The sequence below is a fragment of the Lissotriton vulgaris genome, chromosome 2_1, assembly GCF_964263255.1.
Source record: "Lissotriton vulgaris chromosome 2_1, aLisVul1.2, whole genome shotgun sequence".
Taxonomy (NCBI): domain Eukaryota; kingdom Metazoa; phylum Chordata; class Amphibia; order Caudata; family Salamandridae; genus Lissotriton; species Lissotriton vulgaris.
Genome location: NC_141687.1, coordinates 1,173,261,908 through 1,173,285,033, shown reverse-complemented (window position 1 = coordinate 1,173,285,033; position 23,126 = coordinate 1,173,261,908). Strand labels below are relative to the sequence as shown.

General features: G+C 43.6%; 1 protein-coding gene across 4 annotated transcripts in view; it reads left to right on the top strand.

Annotated features, from left to right (window-relative positions):
* Positions 1–21,125, top strand: part of LOC147731761 (uncharacterized) — a 42,860-nt gene extending 21,735 nt beyond the window's left edge. For 2 of the 4 annotated variants that reach the window (XM_086956887.1, XM_086956886.1), the window contains one exon: positions 10,864–21,125. In XM_086956887.1, coding sequence (XP_086813013.1) covers positions 17,587–19,296 — 1,710 coding nt within the window. In that variant the 5' untranslated portion in view covers positions 10,864–17,586 and the 3' untranslated portion in view covers positions 19,297–21,125. Of the gene's footprint in view, positions 1–3,889; positions 4,220–10,863 lie in introns of all 4 variants that reach the window. The other 2 variants (XM_086956885.1, XM_086956884.1) reach the window with 2 other exon arrangements.
* The last annotated feature ends 2,001 nt before the right edge of the window (positions 21,126–23,126 follow it).

Below are 23,126 nucleotides of genomic sequence, written 5' to 3'. Positions count from 1 at the left end.
AATGTGAGAGTCCGATTGCGATCATGGGTAGATACTTGTCGTCTTACAAACTAAGGACTCCAGGTCAAGGCACAGCACAATCTACAATAGTTCAACTGAGTAGAGTATTTCCTTATTCTCAAAACCTGTTGTTATTGCGGGCAACGTTTCAGAAGGTGGGTATTATATTTGGCACCTGACTCCTGGACCTATTTGCTTCCGAGAACAGTAACCTATTGCCCAGATTCTGCTCCTAGTCTCCAGAGAAAGGAGAATGGAAAATGGATGCTCTAGCGGTGTAGTGGTCCAATAGATTCCTGCATGCTTTCACTGTGTTTCCTGACATTGCAAAGCTCCTGTGTAAAATTAAGAGGAGATGAGTGGAGGTGATAGTAATAGTTCTCTTAATGGCCGCACAGAACTTGTTTTCGTCTGCTACAGCCTCTAGCTATTCTTCCACTCTCCCCATCCCCTCTCAGACATTGAACTCTTCCTCTTCCTCTGAAACTGTCTGCATTATCCTGGAAGAAAATTACAGAAGAAGGGTGTCCCTTCTTATATAGCAGAGGCGATGTAATGTTTTAGTAGATCTATTTTCAAATCATACTCCAGGCACTGGGTTTCTTTCCACAAGTGTTATTCTGAATGTTCAGTGTATCCAGTTTCGCGCTTTTTCCCTCCTATTTTGCAATTTTTGATGGATGGGTCTATCTTAATCATTCCCAAACTACTTTGAAAACTCAACTGCTTGTAATTAGGTAATCTGTGAATTTGATAAATATTTTCAGGAAGCTTAAATCTTGATTTCTAGGTTAAGAATTTCTCTCTCTGGACCTCCTTCTCACCCTACTGCTCTTCCTAGGGACCTCCCTTTAATTTGTAAATCTATGCAATCAATCCTTTTTAATTTCAGTCCTGTCATGTAACCCTAATTTCTAAGATCAGTTTTTACAGTACAGCAGTTAGGGACTTTGCCTTTCTTAATTCAAATTGTTAATACTTCCAGGTCCACTGCATTCAGGAAATAAGATTACCTCCCGTCCCTCCCTCGCCTTCCTTTTTCCTTGTTAATACTTCCAGGTCCACTGCATTCAGGAAATAAGATTACCTCCCGTCCCTCCCTCGCCTTCCTTCCATACAATTGAGGCTCCGCCTCCCACCCAGACCCACCCCAGCATAAAAACTCTGCCCGCCCCCTCCCCCACCTGTACGTAAACAAGCCGAGCTAGCACTCAGTTGAACCGCACCGGGAGGGAGGGAGGGTCCTCGAAGGAAGGCGAGGGAGTAGGACTAGGAGTAATGCCATTATCATTAGAAATTGAAGCATTACCTCCCGTCCGTCCCTCACCTTCCTTCCATACAATTGAGGACATAGCAAGCAGAAGAAAACAGAGACGGACAACTGAGTGATAAAGAACACCAAAATTTAATACAGTGCCCCAAACACAGCAGATCAACATCCCTGGCCCAGCATAGAGGACAAGACCCTGTGGCCCAGAACATTATCCAAACGTTCCAGACTCGCAATTCGATAGTAGCAGACAAAAGTAGACGGAGAAGACCAAGTCGCCGCCCTACAAATCTCCACCACAGAAGCCCATGCAACTCAGCCACCGTAGCAGCCATACTGCGAGTGGAACGCCCCTGAACCCCCACAGGAGGATCTACACCCTTAAGATGGTAAGCCAGCAAGACCGTGGACCTAATCCAACGACTCAAAGAGGCCGTGGAAGGCTTAACCCCTTTCCGAGCCGGACCAAAGTTAACAAACAAAGAGTCTCCCACTCGGAAGGTCTCAACAACATGGAGGTACCACAGCAAGGCCTGTCGGACATCCAAACATTTCAACTCGCTATTTGCCCAGTAAATGTTTCCCTTACACTGCTGTCTAATGGATGCACTATTCACTTTAGCCTCCTTGGCAGATAGGTGCCTTTAACAAGCATTTTTTTTGTAATCCTGTAACTGCCTCATCAAGCAGGTTAAAATTTCCCTTTTGCACAGCTGCACAACGTATGTGGTTTAATTGGACAACGCTCATTGCACTAGGCACTATGGTAAAGCACTGCACGTATAAATTCTCACTAGGTTGGTAGGAGCGAGAATCCTCAGCCGAGGAAGGAGCAGGACAGCACAGAGGCAAAATCACCTCCTGACTGAGGTGAAAAGCCGAATTGCCCTTAGGGACAAAGGACGGAACGGGAACCAGAACCACCCGATCCGAAAAGACTTTACAAAAGGGAAACTTGCAAGACAAGGCCCCCAACTCCCCCAAGCGCCTCGCAGAGGTGATAGCGACCAAAAAGCAAGTCAAGAGATGCAACTCGAGACCCTCCAGGGGCTCAAAGGGAGGACCAGACAGGACATCCAACACCAGATGCAAATCCCACGAAGGGAAGGACCGAACAGGGAGGGGAAACAAGTTCAACAGACCCCGAAAAAAACCGAGGCATCAGAGCTCCATCATCCTGGAAATTACGCCAGGAGCCCCTAAAGGCCTGAATAGCTGCCCACTGCACCCGCAGAGAAGCCACCGACAGCCCCCAGAAGAGCCCCATCCTGAAGGAACTGCATCACCAAAAAGAGGTCAGCAAGCGTGGGGTCAATACCCTTACCAGCACACCAGACCGAAAAGACCCGCCAATGCCTAGCTAAGTACAGCAGAGTGGAGGGCCTACGCTGAGGAAATATAATTTTTGATCGAGTAGTGTTCCCCAGCGAGTACCCCACCGTCTCCATGTACTAGCTTACAGTGCATGTAATTTCCCTCCTGTGCCAGCTACGAAGACGCAAATACATTTGCGTCCATCTTTAACATGTCCTCTATCAGATCCGCCATGAACGGATTGAATATTCAGTTCCTATATATGCCGTGCCACCGTCTCTTTGCGGTACACTTCACACGTTTTTCAGCTCTGGCGAAGTAGGCCCAGATTATGCCATTGAGCCTTTTTCTGGTTCTTTCCTGCTTCCTGACTCCGAGGGCCTCAGCCCAGGCTACCTCTGTACCAGTGACCCCCACCTTACTCCTTGCGCGGCTCCGGCGCATAGCCTAGCCTCTGCCTGCCAAGACTGCATTCAACCTTCGAATTATCTGCTCCACTCCTCGAAAACACATTCCTGTCTCGTAGCTCAAGTAAACATCCTCCCAGCTGCAGGAGCAGAGGGCCCGGTCCTTCTGTCTCCGTGCAAGTAATTCATAGACTCCGTTGCCATGGTAGGCCCATGCCCCCTCACCTAGCAGACCGACACGTAGACACATGTACACGCACTCAGTATAGTGTAGTCTCCGCCCGAGAGACCTTTTCCCTTCCAGACATTACAGTTCCTTAAACATATGATATCAGATATGATTTGGGATTAGGTTGATCTGACATCCTAGACTTATGTCTACACTTACACGACTTATGTCTACCCCTGTAGTGCTAAATGTCAAGTCCCCTTCGCCCTCCAGTTATAAGTCAGACTCACGTCAAGCTGCTGCGCGCGCATCTCTGCCATAGATTTCTGCTGACATTGCAGGATTCTCTTATGGATCCACCTACTTATGACATCATGATAAGTGACGTTTCTAGTATACGCCTATTGTAACGCCTTTTTTCCATGACGTTTCCATGTTTTATCTCTTCTTTTCCAGTTGTTACGCCTACTACATGCTCATACATTGTAATGCATTGACTATATATATGTACTTCTGTAAACAATATGTTGTCTGTCTGTCCCTTCCTGAACCCGCGTGGTGATGGAATGGTTATGCCACCTTGGCTCGAGCCAATAACCCAATTCCTTTTACAGGAATAAAACCCTTTTGAGTTAACCTCAATATCCCGGATTTTGCCTCTTATTTCTCTGAGTTATTCTTATTGATTATTGATTATAAATTATGTATTGGTAATCGATTTTACCACAGTTTTGGCGCCCGAATAGGGACCCCTCCCCCACCCCACGCGCCGGAGGTGCGTTGCAGGCCTAGCCCCCTGCCACAGCCGGACGGATAATTACGCGTACCCGCAGGATTTCCTGTATCTCCCTCAGGCCAACGGAGGTGACTGAGGCTGCGATCGACACCCAGACGAGGCGGTGAGGAGTGCGGAGGATCCCGACCTGAGCCTAGCTGAGAGAGCAAGATCCGTGGTATACCGAGGCCCACCAGATTCCGAAGTATCTGCGTCGAGTCCGAATCCAGTCCGAGTCCAGTCCAGTCCAGGGTTTCCGAGGCCTTCTGTTTCCGTGCTTCCTGGTGAGTACCGTTGCTAGGGACGCATCCTGACGTGCGCATTAGTTTGTGCCGGTCAAGACGGGTTCGGGTACACGAGCCTGTTCTGCACTGTTCAAGCAGTGTATCTGTACTGTATAGCAGTATATCTAGTTTGCACCTGTAAAAGGTGTATCTGTGCCGTTTAGCGGTACATCCTGTTACACTAGGTTGGTAGGTTTGTCATTGTAATTAATGTGGGTTGTCTTTGAACTGTTTTGATGTGTCATTCAAATGTCGTGGTATGAGTGAATGTTCGATCTTCATTATTGTGCTTAAACGTGTCTTATGTGTCCATGTTCATATCTGAAGTAAGAACCAAGTAGCCAGATTTCAGAATGCCGTTGTTCTCGAAACTAAGACAGATAAAAACCCGTAAAGGGGTTCTAGAAGAAGCTGTTCCCATTCCACCTAGGGACACTCCCGGGTACTTTATGTACCATAAACACGGCCTAGATGCTGTTTTATTTCTCGACTTGTGGGTAGACTACACTAAAGACTTGTCGGAGAATCAGAGATGGCCCGCTGCAGGGACATGGGATGCAGATTGCATCATGAGAGTAGAAGAAGCATTATGGAAAAAGAAAGCCAGACAGTCACAGAAAGACGCCATCGAGTTATGGCGTAAAGAGTCGCATAGGCGCACAGAAAAAGCTCACAGACTAGAAGAAAAGAGTAAGGAGGAGCCTGACAAGGCCCAGGAAAACGTGTTAGTTGAGGAAGGTATCAGAGTAAAATTAGAACAAGTAGACAGACAGCGTAATACACTTATGAATGGCATGTACCCTATCTTGTCAAAAGGCCTGCCTAAGGCCTCCCCAGAAGTACCGAAGGACCTACCACCCCCATTGCTCCCGACTAAAATACACCAGAGGACAGCAAAGGACATTTTCCTTTCTTCCTATTTAGACGATGTGGCTCCCACATATGTTAATACCGCATTGCCACCGCCACCAGTGCCTGTACCTGACGGTCAGGGCGGTCAGGATAATTATGCTCTTCCTCCCCGACAGGCTACCCCCCCTCTTCCACCTCCTCCTACTTCCCTTGACACGAACTCGACTAATCCTTTCGGAGCCGGTGCCTCAGGAGGCGCGTCCGGAGGGACAGGTTTCCAGACTCCACCACAAGTCCAACGTCTGAGCTTTAGAGAAATAGCGCAACAGCGTACACCTAGAACAGACATTACAATTTTTGGAGATCGCCTTATAGACTGTAGATATGATCCAGTACCTGGTAAAAAGAGTGACGAGAGAATGTTACTCGCATCAGTACGTTTACGGCGAGTCACGAACTTCCTGATGACGTTACCTGGAATGACAGAACACTTAGATCGAATATATACGTTTGTTCAGACAGGGGTAGGGCCTGAAAGTATTAAAGAGGCCATGGCCTATCAGAAAGTGGATACTAAGGGCAAGTTATTGCGGTTTCTTATAAACTGCTTTATTAGAGAAGTGGATAGGCCGGGTATGAACCCGGAGGATGTAAAAGCACTCCACAAATGGGGTCAGCATATAGCGGATGGACAACATGACAAAGATGCCTGTATAGATAATATGTACCGAAGAATCAGAAAGGCAATAGTTAAGATGCATGAGAAAAGACAGCCCGTACCGGAAATAGATTCAGACAAACAGGAATCCACAGAGGAAGAGGTAGAGGAGGAAGCCGAGACACCAGAACAGACTCAATTGCCAGTAAGAGAAATGGTGGCTTACGTAGGTAAGGGTAGACCATTTAATAATTCTATGCGCCCAGTGCGCCCGGAAAGTAAAAGAATCTATCAGGAAGCCATGTGTAATCCTAGAACACCCGAACACTTATTCCAAGCTACTGACAGAGTACTTCAAGAGCGCATGGGGTACCATGTACTCGATTCCATGGACGAACAAGAATTAGCCAGGTCAGCCGTGCAATGGGCTGACAGCTCCGAGAAATATGGTGATGATGCGCTAGCACATACGTTCTTGAACTTGACACCGAGTGAACAGCGTTTAGCTGGTATGTACATGATACAGCATCTGCTCTTATTGTATAAAAGCCAACATTCTGATCCAGGCCCTCTGCCTGATATACTAATTGAACTGGTCACGAACAGATGGAAAGGTCTAAGTACCGACCTGATTAAAGTAATTCTAGAACACCGTCACAAGTATAGTGCGTTCTTATGTCCACAGATCAACTCAGCACCCGTTATGGAACGAAGGACCATGTATTACATGGATAGACAGAATCCGTTGCGAGAAGTGCACCCAGTGCAGAACGCAGACAACACGCTTAGACGCGTGTTTGTGTATACACCTATAACTAAAATAGAATTGTTAGAGATGAAGAAACTAGTACCTAGTCATGATAAAGACCCTGCAGGTTTTCACCGTGAAATAAAAGACATGTTATTAATGGGCGATTATACTTATCCCGACCTTATGAAAATACTGAAAGTACTACTACCTCCAGGCATATACGAGAAACTCAAAGAAAAAGAGTGGGAGGTGGGAAATGCAAAGATTGATTGGGCTGCATTACAAGATGAAGAAGATACCCGAGTTCCAGGCCTAGGGCTTGGAGATAAAGTTAAAGCGTTACCAGGTTTATTAGTACAAGTGTTGCCACGCTTATTGAGTACTAAAAAGGAGGATTGGGGTGCAATTTCAGCATGTAAACAGAAACCCGATGAAGATACTAGTGATTTTTATACACGATTTGAGAAATGTTTTGGTATTAATAGCGGTTTGAAAGCAAGTAGCGAGTCATATCCACATCTTTTTGTAACAAAACTAGTCGAGAATTCCTTACCCCAAGTTAAGAATAGAGTATTGAAAGTAGAAAGCACTTGGCAAGCTAACACTCCTGCACAAATGTTACAAATGTTACAGTACCACCAGAATAGACTTAGAGAAGAACAAGAACATGAACAAAGACGTATGAAAGACACAAAAATGAAAATGTTAGTCGCTCAGTCGGTTCCTGCCGACGGTCAGAAAAAGGGTGCGACCCATCCCGGGAATCCGACAGTTCCTGTAAAGGGTGTATGTAATTATTGCAAACAGCCAGGTCATTATATAAACGATTGTGCAGTTTTGAAACACAATATCGCCACGGGTAAGACTAAAGAGAGGCCACGTCCTCCTAGACAAGACCAGACTACACAACAAGTACCGCGGAATATACAACATATTGCACCCATGCCAGCCTCCACACAGACTGTAGCGATACCCCAGCAGCAGCCCATTACCGCAACACAAAACACGACACAACAAATGTATCAGTATGCACAGAACGATTACCCCGATTACCAGCGATACACATGAAACAGCCTAGAGAGGGAATTCCGCTTGCCTCTTATTGAAGTTCCTGTAGATCAGAATGGTCCCTATGTACATAGTCAAGTATTAGGAAAAGACAGAAAGTTCCTCATTGATACAGGGGCAAGCAGAACCACAATAAGCCACAACGAAGTACCAGGGGCACCCCTCTCAGGCTCCCAGAACGTGTCCCTCGGATTTTCAGGAAAACCCATTATTAACGAAGTATCGCAACCCCTCCCTCTTGCAGTAGGTCCTCTGACACGGACTACAGATTTATTGCTTACGAAATCATGTCCAGAAAACCTGTTAGGCATTAAGACACTGAAAGCTCTAGGAGCGATTATTTGTTGTTCTCCTGAGGGGGTACGATTATTCTTGCGAGATTTCAAAGGCCATTATGTATTGAGAGATATGGATCCCCGGTTACAGAACGTCCCTGCACACTTGTGGGCGCAGGGCCCCACTGATGTAGGTTGCATGCACATTACTCCGTATCGAGTTACACTCAAGGCAGGAGTAATATTACCACGAATTCGACAATACAAGTTACCCCCAGATGCTGTAGTGGCTTTACTGAGAATCATTGACGAGCTGATTGCACAAGGAGTGGTTGTGGAAACCGACTCCAATGTGTGTAATTCTCCTATCATTCCTGTTCTTAAACGTACTGACCCAAATGCTCCACCTGTGTATCGATTAGTTATTGATTTACGGGAATTGAATAAATGCATTGTACCACAATACCCTGTGGTCCCAGATATCTCTTCATTACTAACTGCTATTGACTCAGAAGCGACGTTCTTCACTGTAATTGACCTCAAGAATGCCTTCTTCAGTGTTCCTATTGACCCGGAAAGCCAATATTTGTTCGGATTCAGTTTAAATGGACGATCTTTCAAATTTGCACGTGCACCTCAAGGGTTCACAGAAAGCCCCAGCATCTATAGTCAAGCACTGAAAAAACAACTCGATAGCATCCACATGCCAGTACACACTGCTCTGCTTCAGTATGTCGATGATCTGCTGATCACCGCTCGAAGCGAACCCGAATGTGAAACTGCTTCTCTGACTGTTTTGAACTTCCTGGCCGACAAAGGACACAAGGTGTCTCCTTCGAAGCTACAATTCTGTGTTCAGCAAGTTGTGTACCTGGGTCACTTGCTGTCCAAAGTGGGGAGACAGCTCACACCCGATCGCATTCAGTTAATCGTAAACATGTCACCACCCAGAACACAAAAGGAAGTGCGGGCTTTCATAGGCCTCACCTCATACTGTAGACAATGGATTCCCCAATATGCATTTCTAGCAAAACCACTCATTCAGTTAACGACACAGGAGGCAGCGACTTCATCTGTCCTCCCTTGGACTCAGGAACATATACAAGCTTTTGAAGACTTGAAGAAAGCCTTATGTCAAGCACCTGTTTTAGCAACACCATGTTACAGTAAGCCTTTTACACTTTTTGTCACAGAACGTGAGGGTACTGCCTTGTCAGTCCTCACTCAAGAACAAGCAGGTTCACACAAGCCGTGTGCTTACTTTTCTAGCACATTAGATCCAGTAGCCCAAGCCCTTCCAGCATGTTTGAAATCAGTTGCAGCAACAGCTTTAGCAATCAGACAGAGTGATTCTATTGTGTTAGGACACCCATTGACAGTACAGGTTCCACATTCTGTAGAGGTTCTTTTAAATCGCACTCAGACCCAACACCTGACTATAGCACGATTGACAGGTTACTAACTGACATTGTTTCAACCACATATTGAAATCAGACGCTGCAGCACATTGAATCCTGCCACGTTATTGCCAGTAAGTGGAGTAGATCCATTGGCACATGATTGCATCGAAGTTATCACTATCACAACAAAGCCTAGACAAGACTTGACAGATGTTCCGTTATCGGAACCAGACCTGACACTGTATGTGGATGGTTCATGTATGAGAACAAGGACAGGTGAATTAGTGGCAGCCTACGCTGTCACGACAGACACGGAAGTCATTGAAACCAGTTGTATTGACACTTTGTCAGCTCAAGCGGCAGAGCTTATTGCTCTGACACAAGCATGTATTCAAGCCAAGAATAAGAGAGTCAACATATATACTGATTCACGTTATGCATTCGGAGTCGTTCACGACTTTGGAGTCCTTTGGCGGGAGAGAGGTTACTTGACTTCTCACGGTGCCAACATTCAACACGGTCCCCTCATTCAAGCTTTATTAGATGCGATACATCTACCCACTGCAATTTCTATCATGAAATGTAAGGCACATACCAAGGTTACTGATACCATTTCCCAGGGTAACGACCTGGCAGATCGAACTGCAAAGCAAACTGCTCAGAACCGAACTCATGTACCTGACCAGACACAGATAGTGGTACCATCACATTGTATGACTGTTAGGGACCCCGCACATGATGTGATCGACATACAGTCACATGCAACACCAGATGAAATTAAGGAATGGACTAAACTAGGAGGGGTCCAAACAGATCAGGGATGGATGACGAAGGGGAAATCTACATGGTTTCTCCCCGATTCTATGGTACAAGTCATTATTAATACAATACATAGCCCAGCACACCTAGGAGAGAAGGCAATGCTAGACAGTATTCAACACATATGGTCCAATAAAAACTTACGGGCAGCAGCCAAACAGAAAGTGCGTACTTGCATGATTTGTGGTCAGTTCAATCCAGGTAAAAGCATCCCCGTAGAGCAAGGTGGATTCCAGCCTCCCGATCACCCTTTTGAAGTCCTCCAGATGGATTATATCCATATGGAACGATGTCGAGGATTTAAGTATGTCCTCGTAGTCGTGTGCGCTCTTTCCCGATGGATAGAGGCATACCCTGTTCCCGATTATACCGCTCCGACCACTGCCAAGCAGCTGGTTCGTGAATACTTCCCACGGTATGGTTTGCCCCGTATCGTGTACTCAGATAATGGTCAGCCGTTCTCATCCGCACTTGTGGAAAACATTACACTTCTGTTAGGTTACCAGTGGAAGTTCCATTGTGTTCGGCATCCCGAGGCAGCAGGTCTCGTGGAGCGCCATAATCAGACATTGAAAATCCGACTTTCCAAGATTTGTAGAGACAAAGGTATAGATTGGATAGTTGCCTTGCCGGTCGCCCTCTTCTATATGAGGATGGTGGTCCATTCCCGTTCAGGGCTATCCCCGTACGAAGTGGTCTTTGGTAGGCCACCGAATATGTGGGGGACGCCTATTCCACGTAAAATAACTGATGTTGATTGTCTTATGCTGACAGATTACCTTGCCTCCTTGATGTCTGCACTACAATCTTGTCGTTCACAGGTAGCTGCAGCCTTTCCCGACAACACCGAGACGAAGCCCCATGAGGTGGTTCCGGGGGACTACGTTTTCGTTAGGAATTTTGATCGGAAGAGTCCACTGGAGCCCCGCTGGCAATCCCCGAAGTTGGTTCTGCTCACGACGAGGACAGCTGTGAAAATAGAGGGCAGGAAAGGATGGCTGCATTCCAGCCATATTAAGAAATACTTCGGACTTCCTTCGGACTTGGACTCTAAGCCCTGCCCTCCTCCACAAACTGACACGAAACTCCCTTTGGTTGAGAAAACTGCTTCAGAAAATTACAGACTAAAGTTACGATCTAGCAAGTCAGACAGTTTAATTGTTTAAGTCCTCCCCTAGGTGAATCGGTTAAATTAGTTTCTGACATGTATCCCCTAGATCGAGATAGAGAGAGAGATAGGCAAAGACAACATAAGAAAAATGCATATTGCAAATCACTTCGTAGTCGCTGTTTAGTGACACTACTTGTTATGTTTTTTTTAAGTTTACTTGTTATTACTGCTAGTATTCTGCTACATATATACTATCCTATATTCAAGCGTGCACAATCTGCCTATAATGCTACTGCTGAACATTCTTTTAGTGAATTACCGCCTCACGAATTGTCCTACAGACTTGCGCTGCGCAATAACACTTTTATTAGTATGTTACATCACTCCCATCAGATTACCAATGCTACTAATTGCTGGGTATGTGGTCGTCTCCCTCCTTACCAAGAAAACAAGGGTGTTCTGCCCCTTTTCCCATATCCGTTCACTCACAATGGCACGTGTGGTGCATGGTTTAAAATGCTCAATTCCCTAGTTTCTACTGCTGCTATTTACGAAGGTAACTGGGTTTGGGGAAACCTGAACTTAGTCCTGCTTAAGGTATGCTATCCTGACAAGGAGGGACTCCCCGTAGATACTGGAACTGATCTAGAAAATGAAGTATATGGATTAGGTAATTACACAGTTACATTCATGATTCTGTCTGTTGAATCCGAAGCTGCTCCTGTTCTACCTGCTATGGAAGTATTGCCCGTAACTGGTGAACTCTGTGTTCGCAAGAATGGTTCCGTACACTTAGGTCATAGCAAATGTACCACTGTAGTCGATTTCACTGATCATGGTAGATCCACGTTTAGGGCCATACGTCATTCCTATTTTGTTTGTGGTCATACTGCATATGTCCGTTTGCCTCTAGATTGGGATGGTACCTGTTATATTGCATTCCTTCTGCCACCTGTTTTCCTAGCCCCTCCTGACTACCATAGAAACACCAATCTGGTTAAACACAGATACCAGAGGGATCTCCCGCTTGTCGATTATACTGAAACTACATGGGAACAATATACAGATTTCAATAAAGGTTTCTTCCCCTACTTAGGTACTGTTTCAAATAGTAAACTAATTCGTAGATTAACCAGAACCCTCGAAGCAGTGGTACTTGAGACCACTTCAGCCCTAGGCAACTTAACAGAGGAACAGTCCGCTATGCGGGTTGTTGTTCTTCAAAATCGTCTTGTTATTGACGTCATCTTGGCAGATAGGGGTGGAGCTTGTAAGGTCATCGGGTCAAGCTGCTGTATTTTCATTCCTAATAACGCGCCAACCGTGTATAAAGCTATTACACGTCTCCATAAAATTGCAAGTTTAATTCATCAGACTCCAGGCACCTGGACTTGGTCCGGTTGGTTCTGGACAACGTTGTCAGCCTGGGGGTGGAAGATCCTATCCCTCCTAGGTATTGGCTTTCTCGTAGTATTCAGTTGTTGCCTGTGTCTCCAATGTGGTCCGGCGATTTGCGGCCTGTGTGCCACTTCATGTGTCCCGCATCCAAGTTCCCATTCAAAGCGCGTGAAAGAAGAGCAAATGATGTTAAGTGAACAAGTTGATCAATTAATGAGAATCGATGTATCATGAAGGGTCCGTGGGGAACAAGGAGGGAATGAGGAAATATAATTTTTGATCGAGTAGTGTTCCCCAGCGAGTACCCCACCGTCTCCATGTACTAGCTTACAGTGCATGTAATTTCCCTCCTGTGCCAGCTACGAAGACGCAAATACATTTGCGTCCATCTTTAACATGTCCTCTATCAGATCCGCCATGAACGGATTGAATATTCAGTTCCTATATATGCCGTGCCACCGTCTCTTTGCGGTACACTTCACACGTTTTTCAGCTCTGGCGAAGTAGGCCCAGATTATGCCATTGAGCCTTTTTCTGGTTCTTTCCTGCTTCCTGACTCCGAGGGCCTCAGCCCAGGCTACCTCTGTACCAGTGACCCCCACCTTACTCCTTGCGCGGCTCCGGCGCATAGCCTAGCCTCTGCCTGCCAAGACTGCATTCAACCTTCGAATTATCTGCTCCACTCCTCGAAAACACATTCCTGTCTCGTAGCTCAAGTAAACATCCTCCCAGCTGCAGGAGCAGAGGGCCCGGTCCTTCTGTCTCCGTGCAAGTAATTCATAGACTCCGTTGCCATGGTAGGCCCATGCCCCCTCACCTAGCAGACCGACACGTAGACACATGTACACGCACTCAGTATAGTGTAGTCTCCGCCCGAGAGACCTTTTCCCTTCCAGACATTACAGTTCCTTAAACATATGATATCAGATATGATTTGGGATTAGGTTGATCTGACATCCTAGACTTATGTCTACACTTACACGACTTATGTCTACCCCTGTAGTGCTAAATGTCAAGTCCCCTTCGCCCTCCAGTTATAAGTCAGACTCACGTCAAGCTGCTGCGCGCGCATCTCTGCCATAGATTTCTGCTGACATTGCAGGATTCTCTTATGGATCCACCTACTTATGACATCATGATAAGTGACGTTTCTAGTATACGCCTATTGTAACGCCTTTTTTCCATGACGTTTCCATGTTTTATCTCTTCTTTTCCAGTTGTTACGCCTACTACATGCTCATACATTGTAATGCATTGACTATATATATGTACTTCTGTAAACAATATGTTGTCTGTCTGTCCCTTCCTGAACCCGCGTGGTGATGGAATGGTTATGCCACCTTGGCTCGAGCCAATAACCCAATTCCTTTTACAGGAATAAAACCCTTTTGAGTTAACCTCAATATCCCGGATTTTGCCTCTTATTTCTCTGAGTTATTCTTATTGATTATTGATTATAAATTATGTATTGGTAATCGATTTTACCACAACGCGATGCCTGCAAAGTAACCGCCAACTGGGCATGAACCCCAACCCAGCTAAGCCCTGTCCCTCAACAGCCAGGCCGGTGCAACCTCCGGAGAGAAACCAGGGGAAGGGCCAGAAACTCCAAAGGGGACGGAACCAATGGAAGGACCCACTCCCGGTCGCAACACAACTCGGTCAGGAGAGGAAACCAATTCGCCGAGGCCAATAGGGAGCCACCAACAACACCTGAGTACAATCCCTCCTCGAAGGAAGGCGAGGGAGTAGGACTTGGAGTAATGCCATTATCGTTAGAAATGGAAGCATTATTTATATGTGATTTTAGTATGTTAGGTAGAAGCAAGAAGGTCTACAAAAATGAGAATGATAAAATCGATGGGTTAAAGAAACAATGCGATTGATATATGCTAGGCAAGAACTTTCTGGTCCAGGAAAGGTCTAATGAAGATCTACAAGAAAAGAGGACAAGTAGGGTTTAGAGTAATGAAGATTGTTGGTAATTAATTGGTCAGTTACCACACATTTATTGAAGCTAATCATTGGCTTGCAACCAAAACCACAACCAATGGAGTTACAGAAGCATTCAGACACACAAGCAGCATCAGACATAGAAGATTGACAAAAAGAACAACCATTTTTTTTCTCATTTTATTTATGTGCTCACCAGTTCGAATATTTAAGTAAACTTCTTGCAATTATAATGTTGAGAGGGTAGAAGATAAACAATTGACATGCATCCTTTTTTTGGTTTGTTAAGAAAAAATGCAATAGTGGTGGCAAAATGTTTTAATACATGCTAGCCACTGTTTTTGCTTTTGCGGGTCTCACTGGAAATGAAAAGTGCATCAGTGGTAATGTAACAACAATTCTAAAATCAAATGGATAGAGGAATACACTATTAACGTAGGTGCTTTTTCTGTTTTTTAACCAAAGCAATAGGTGTCTTTTTAATTTTAAACCTGGTAAAAAGCCATACTGATCTTGCACCTGTGACAAACGTAAACACAATTCAGGAAATTATAGCTGTTCTGTTAATCCTCATGAAGTCAATTAGTGTAGGAAAAGATTTGCATATTGCTGGATTGATCCATGCAACTTATGACAGAGGGTACACTTTTTTCCTGATGCTGGGGCATGTGCTGTATTAAAGTACTTCATGGCTAGGTGTCCATTAATTACGCCAGCAATTCCTGGCAGAATGCAGGGGCTGCAGGGATATAGAGGAGCCATGCTTGTTTTGTATTTAATATCCCTGCAGTCTTCACTCTTCATTGCTTAATGTTTTCCCCCAGGTCCCAACCTGCACAGGTTATCCAGAAAGGTGATGCACAAAGGTTCATGCAAGATCTGCACAGCCTGGAAGTAGCGGCAAAGACTTGATCCACATCAAAAGCGAAAAACACAAAATGAGACTACCATACAGCTGAAGCTAGGAAGAGCATGGGCGGGGTTTCATCTGGCTGGTGCTCCTGCACTCGTTGTGTGACATCATCGAGGAGAGCCCAACTGTAGGAGAGTAGGATCTGCTCTTATGGTTACCCCCACTTTTTGCTGATGTTTCACTGTTTTTCGACTTTAGTCTGTCTGGGGCCCTGCTATCCAGGACCCCAGCCTAGCTGCTTCCTCTCTAAATTGATTCCAAGTACTTTGGGTACACTCCAATTTGGTTACTGGGGTACCCTTGTGAGTCCCTAGTATCGGTACCTTAGGTACCAAGGGCATAGGTACCCCAGAGGCCTACCAGGGGCTGAAGCAAGTATTATGCCAACCCTGAGAAGCCTTCCAAAATGACACCACAGGACTGCTACTAAAGCCTGGGTAAGGTGGTGCATGCACCCCTTACATAGATATAGGTTACCTATATCTACCTTAAATCACTTCACACATACACCTATCAGTCACCCCTATGGCAGGTCTTATCAATCCTGAAGGCAGGGTGCTGGGTTTTGTGTGAGAGGGTGCCCATGCATGAGCAGGGCCCCTCTGCTGCCTTCGGAACCTATTCTCTATTTAAAAAGGTTAAAAAGGTTGTTGCTACATGTGAGAGCAAATTAATGAATAAGCAGGTGAGTAATGAAGTAACTAGTAAGCATAATAAAAATACAGATGCTAAAGATGCAGTTTTAAACGACACATATTCTGAAAGAATACCACCTCCCCCAAAAGAAATCATTTTTAATGAAAATTCGATTCCCAAATCAGCGAATGTAAATAATAAACCTGACAGAGAAGAATTAATTTATCATTGTAAAAACTATGTTGTAAATAAAGAACAGGACAGAAATAAAAGCAGATCCCCAGAACAGATTAATGTGACGCCAAGAAAGCAGATTAATGTAAAGCCAAGAGTCCCAGTTCAGATTAATGGAGTCACAGTCCAGATCCTTCTCAAGGTGTCACAACAGGTAGGTATGATGAGATGTCTAGTACTTCTGAAATTATTATTCCTGCTCATGTAAATTTTACAAATGATTTAATGGAGCAGTTAACGTCAGACATGGAAGCAGTGACAGTTCCTGTGACAATTGGACCTATTTCCCCAGTGCTTAGAAAAGATGAAACTAGTCCGACAGCTTTAACAGTCCCATTGAATTGTGAAATTCAAAAGTTTGCTGAAAATAAGATAATAATGATTCAGACTCAGCAAGAGAGAGTGATGACTCTAGTTTCACCTAGTGAAAACTCTGACGTTGACCTGATTGACCTGACACAGCCTGGTGAGTACAAATTACTGGATAATATAATCAGTACAGACAGATTAAAAAGATCACAGGATGATGAGGACATTGAAGGCTTGAACAATACAGGTAGGTTTGCCTCTGCCCATATAAAAGATTTAATTTGGGCTTTGAGAAAAAGGGGTAGTCTGAATAAATGGAAAACAAAATGGACGAAGAAAAAAGAGAAGGAAAAAGCGACCTTAGTTTTTGTAGGAGGGTGTAAAAATGCACAGATGCAGAATGAGATAAATAAGCAGCAACAGTTACTGAATGAACAGCTACAAATTCAGCGACAGGTGGTGATTGAGCAGAATGAGATACCTCCGCCGCCATTTCCAAATTATGTTAATGAGCAAAAATACAATACAGATACAGGATTCAGTGGAGACAAGGAAAACAGACCTGATCCAATTAAAATTGCAAACAAGCAGGGAAACTCATTTCCTAATGTTGCACAGTACAAGATGAAGCCAGAAACAATTCCTGTTATTGAAAAATTCATTAAGCAGGGTGTCCTAAAAGAGATTGAGAATAGTCTTTGTAATTCACCAGATATGGGAATTAGAAAGCCAGATGAAACGTACAAAATAGTACAGGACCTGAGAAAGGTTAACGAGATAGTTATCCCTTGTTGTCCTATTGTGCCTAAACCAGTAGAGATCTTTTGTCAGATACCACATGATACTGAGTGGTATTGGGTCCCAATGCACCCAGAGAGACAAATAATTTTTGCTTTCAGGTTCCAAGAGAGAATTCCCAGTCAGGTAATTATTGAGAGAATTAAAATGATTCAGGCAATGGAATGCCCAAAGACACAAAAACAGGTATGAATGTTCCTAGGCATGGTTGAATACTGTTGCCAATGGATTAGTGGTTTCTCACTAATTATGAGGCCGTTGCAAAGACTGACAAAAGCAGATATAAAAGACCCAATTGTCCTGACAAAAATTGAGCTTGAAGCCATTGAGCAATTTAAAAAGAGTTTGAGTGAAGCTCCTGTTCAGGGCATGCCAGACTTCAACAAAGAAATTGAGCTTCTTGATAAAATAGCAGTGATAAAATGTGCAGCAAATGGAGAGAAAAATGATCATGTCTCAAAAGGTAATGAGCACGCAGGTACCATTGTTAAATTTTGTGCTCAAGAGTGGGTTGCAATCAATGGGGAAAAATTCAATGAACATGTTTCAAGCATCCTCATACTAATGTTTGCAATTCAGACATGGCAAGAATTAAAACAATTACAAGATGAGGCACATGATGAGGAGAAAAACACATGGCTCAAAGAAGGTTTCAGACAGCAAGAGGAAGATGAAATTTGGTTTTACAAAGATGACAGACCTGTTATGCCCAATTGCATAGTTGCTGACATGGCACGGATGTACCATGGTCCAATTGAGAGTTTGGGAACCGTAGGCCGGAAGGGTGGTTCATTTAAAAATATTGAAAAAGACTTCTTTGAAATGCCCCAACATAACAAACTGAGATATGTCCTAGTCATCATCTGTTTATTTTCAAAATGGGTAGAAGCTTTTCCAACAAGAAACAATGATACAGTTTCTGTATTCCATCAGTTGGGAACAGATGTGGAAAAGGAGGAGGCTCATGATCTATTGCCAAGAGACTTGGTCAGAACAAAGGTTCATCGAAGGAGAAACTGTCTAGTACCCAGGTGTCAGAAAGCAAGTCAGGTGACAACAGATACTGGATGGATGCATATCAGTCATACCCTTTGTGTACCTGAACCTGATAACACTGATGAAGTTAATAAAGACACTACAATTGATTCAGACTCTGAAGAAGACATTTTTAAAGAAAATCCAGATCTTGAAGATCGACAAGGTGGTCGACATCTGGATGATGATGTCAATGTGAATGAAACATTGAATGAAGAAGATCTAGAGATTGTGATTCTAGATTCAGAAAATGATGAAAATCTGATAGAAACAGAATGTCAAGGAAAAGAAGAAGATTCAGAAGCAGAAGACTCTGAGCAAGACGAAAATCTAATCCAGGAGATTGAAAGGCAAAGGAGTAGCTCTGTGTGCAGGAACAAGAATCCTGAAACTGGGAAGCTAAAGGTGATCCCTGAAGAAGAGGAAGAATTACCAAGTACCAGCTGTAAGGATGATGTTCCTAATGGAGTGAAGCTGCCGAGTAAAGAAGTTCCTAGGTACGGATTTGAAGTCTCAGAAACAAATACAGACGGGAGTGATGAAGAGTCTGAAATAAGAAAATTCAGACAAAGGGCTTGGAAAGCTGAATGTAAAGAAAGCAAGCCTAAGAAGAAACTCTTGAGAAAAGGTGATGTCTGGCCGAAAGATTTAAAATTCAAATATGAAGTATCAAATCAGAAGAGTGATTCAGACAAAAAAGAGCAAGCTGAAGAGAAAATTGAAATGATTGCCAGGAAAAGCAAAAGACCATTGAGACCAAATGTAAAATACAAGTCTTCAGAATGGGCCTACATAACTATCCCTCCAATAGTTGAGGAGCGCAGTAGCAGTCAGGTGGTCTTGAAAGAAAATGGTGACAATGACTAGGTTTAGTTTTCTTTAAGTTGAGGTTTATTTTTGGCATAAGGCTGAAGAAATTATGTTAGGGTGACACAAGGTCTAAGAAATTGTGTTAGCTGGCAACACTTTTATGTAAGACGCAAGGTCGAAGAAAACATATTTTAGAATTTTAAAAAAAAGAGGGGGTATATACTATGTACTAATTTTTCAAAAATTTTCAAAAATTTCCTTTTTTTTTTGTTTTGTTTTATACTACTCAGATTGATATTTGTTTTGTTGGTGCAATTCAAAATATAGTTATGCAATTTAAAACTTAGTAACCTAAATTAATTGGGGGTTGGGGATTCAAAGGTGGAAAGGATCCAACTTAGCCGAATAAAGAAAGGGTAAAGGATACAGAATTAGTAGGATGAGACACTCAATACTCATTATGAGAGTTGCAGAAATATAGATGAAATTAGAGTTTAAGTACTAATCCTGAGTAAGCCTGAAACATGTTCAATAGATAAAATTTTTAAGTAAAATTTTTGGGTGTTGTTTGGTGATTTTACAATCACCAGATGAGGGAGTTGATGAAGCAGGCTTCAGAAAATATTTTATTCTGACTCGTGGATTTAATTCCCCATAACATGAACTAATCAATTAATGAGCTGTTACATGATTTGTTTAATTAACACAACCTAGATTAAGTTTGCACCACACATGAACACGCGGGAAACTAATTACATGTGCTCTTGTTGCATTTGCAAGTCTGTTTTGTAACACATAACTAATATTGTTTTGTTTGTTATGTTTGTCCTATTGTCTTTGTCACTATTAATATGCGGCTGATTATTCATGGCATGTGCTTTATTATATGTGCTTACATGTTTGTCCTATGTTGTGTTTGTCTGTCTGTGTATTATTTAATTATCTTTTTACTCTTTCAGAAACATAAAGCTGGAGTGCATGAAGAATGGTAGATATTAAATGTGCTGCTTTTCTGTGTGCTTCTGCTAGGTGACTTATATTAATGGGTTAACATTAGCTATGTAGGTTGGAAACAGAATGTCTTTCATTACCTGAATTAATTATTGTTTTGTGTTTGTTTAAATAATAGTTTTCTGGAAAGTGACGTGAGCTAAAAGTGGCCAGTGACGCAAGCAAAAGAGGCGCAGAAAATCGATGCTTTCTGAAAAGAGGTCTGCTGTTGTTGAAAGCCACATGAGAAAACCTTATTTTGAAGTGGATGAAAAGCCTATGAACTTTCATTGTGAAATGGTTTGAAAAGAACTGCAAAAGGCACTCTGTGGAGTGGTTTGGTTGTGCCACGGAAAGCTCAGAACGGACAGGCTCAAGGTTGAAAGGAAGAGACGTGACAGATTTTGTATTGCTTGAACATCTTTGCTACAAAATGTAGCAGACTAAGGAACTGTCGCCAGGATTCTGTGCATGAACAATGGCTCTGTGTAAAAGCCTGGTCTCGTGGTGGAAGATGTCACAGTTTACTGCGGCGTGAGGTGATTCAGCCAATGGGGAGTCAGAATTCAGCTAATGGAATGTGAAAAATAGTTAGCTCAGCTTAATATAGGGTATAAGAATAGGCTTTAGCTGCAAATTTTTGGCTTACGCTTCTTGATTCCAGAGGGACGTGTTCTGCTGTCCGATGATTACACGTAAGGAAATGTAACTTTTTAAGACTTTGTTTTCAGGCGATGAGGGTAGAGACAGAGAGTTAGTTAGGTTTTGGAAATGTTCTTTTTCACTTACTTCTGCTAATGAATAATATTTTCTTGAATTAAGCTCTCTTTATAAATGCTGAATAAAACTTTCTTATGACTTTTCCTAATGCTTGCTTAATAAAGTTCCAAACCTAAGTTTTCTTAAATATGTTTTAATAAACTTTTAAAATGACAAGCTGGTCTTGATTATTGAAAAGAGTTCAATTTCAACATATAAGATCCATTCACCTCATGATTCAGCTGCTCTGTTATTTCTATGGGCCTGGTATAGATTGGTAAGTATGGTGGCAGATAGTGACATCATTTATGCAGAATTTTAGTAAGAGCGCTGGATCAATTCCCGACACCAAAAGACACCTATGCACCCGGCTTCCCTGGGTGAGGTAACTCGAGTGCTTGGGTGTTCCTGTGGGTGTTGGCTCTCGAACCCCTCAAGGCTAATGGGGTTTGCTCAAAGTACTCTCCTAAGTGTCCTTAATTTTAAAATTAGCAACCGCGACTTTCTCCATAGAAACTAATGGCGTCTCGCGGCTGTGTTCTCACATTGCACACGTCCCCCGTGGGTCCCCTGATTCACTCCTTTGGGTGGTTCCTTGTGGCCCAGCGATTCTACAGGCTCTAGGCCTCTTGTCTAGTCAAGTCGTGGTTCTTATACCACTTTCTTAATATATGGTTTGGTATGCCCCTACGGCTCAACATATATTGTACTAATTCACTGTGTGATATTAAGTGTAACATATGTGCTTTGACCTTTAGCCTCATAAAGAGACTAGTAGGGTGTGTTTAGAAAAAAATACATATATATATTTTATATATATACCTGGTGTGGTTCTACTTTCATTTGGTCATTCAAGAGATTATTGACTGGTAAAATAAGCTGCTTTACATTCCTTAAAGACTTAGCCTGAAGGGTGCTCTCCATAGCTAACACTAGGATAGCTTTCAAATAAGGTTGTCTTTAACCTATCACCTCTAAGGGGTTGTTTGGACTGGTGCAAGGTGCCCACTATAACTAGCAGATAGCATATGCCAGGCCAACTTTTCACATAGGTATGCAGCGTTTGGGATTCAAGCTTGCCATTGTTTTACCAGATAATCTCAAGTGAGGGACTAACTGAAAACCACTAAAGGTACCTAAGGTACATATATAGTACAAGATTAAACTATAGTAAGTTCTACTGAACTTAGAGTTGTGTGTTAAAGGCTTAGCACACCCTTTCTACAACTCAGGAGAGTTTAGTAGGCCACACTAGAGTAGGTAGGTGCATACACCACACCGCACTAGTAATGTTTTCAAGGCCAGGAACCAGTGGGTCCCTGACAGATGTCAACAGACTGTTGGCATCCAAGTAAGAAAAGCTCCCATTCTTGGAATTGAGAGCATTATGTACTACTAGGAGATTGAAGGCAGGCAAAAGGGCAAACACCCAGCGCCTCATAGAGGTACTGCTGTTGGATGATCTCAGAATGGCCTCAGGGCCTGAGGAGATAGGCAGAGTGGGTGGGGCAGCAGACGAGGAAAGGCCCAGGGGTGAAAATGACCAGAACCTAACCTCTGAAGCTGACCAGGAAAGTGACAATGACCTTAACCTGGAAGATGCAACTCATCCTGTGAATGAGGAAGCAGGCCCCATGAAGGCCCTCTCTTTGTTCCACCAGGGAGAGTTGGAGGTGTGCCTAGAAGGTCAAGATCTCCTTCTGAGGGATGTATCCATTCTGACACATCTGTAAGGACCTCTGTTTCTTCTAACAGGAGGAATCCTCCCAGGAGAAGAGAGAAAGGAAGATCAAGTTTGAGGAAGCCCAGCTGATAATTAGAAGACAGCAGGTAGCCTTAGAAAGGGAGTCACTAGAGCTTCAAAGTGCTAGAAAGAAGATGGGGCTAGAGCCCCATGGTGGCAGCTACATCCCTAGTGGTAGAGATATATCTCATGACCATAGGAACTTAAGCACGATTTTCCCTTCCTATCAGAGTAGGGAGGACATCCCTGCACTGGAGAGGGCCTGTAAAGTTCAAAAGGTCCCCCAGGAGCAGTGGACAGCAATCTTGTGGTTCTCCTTTGCAGACAAAGGTAGAGACACTCTCCTCGCTGTTAGGGAAGAGGATGCTGATGATTACATAGTCCTGAAGAGTGC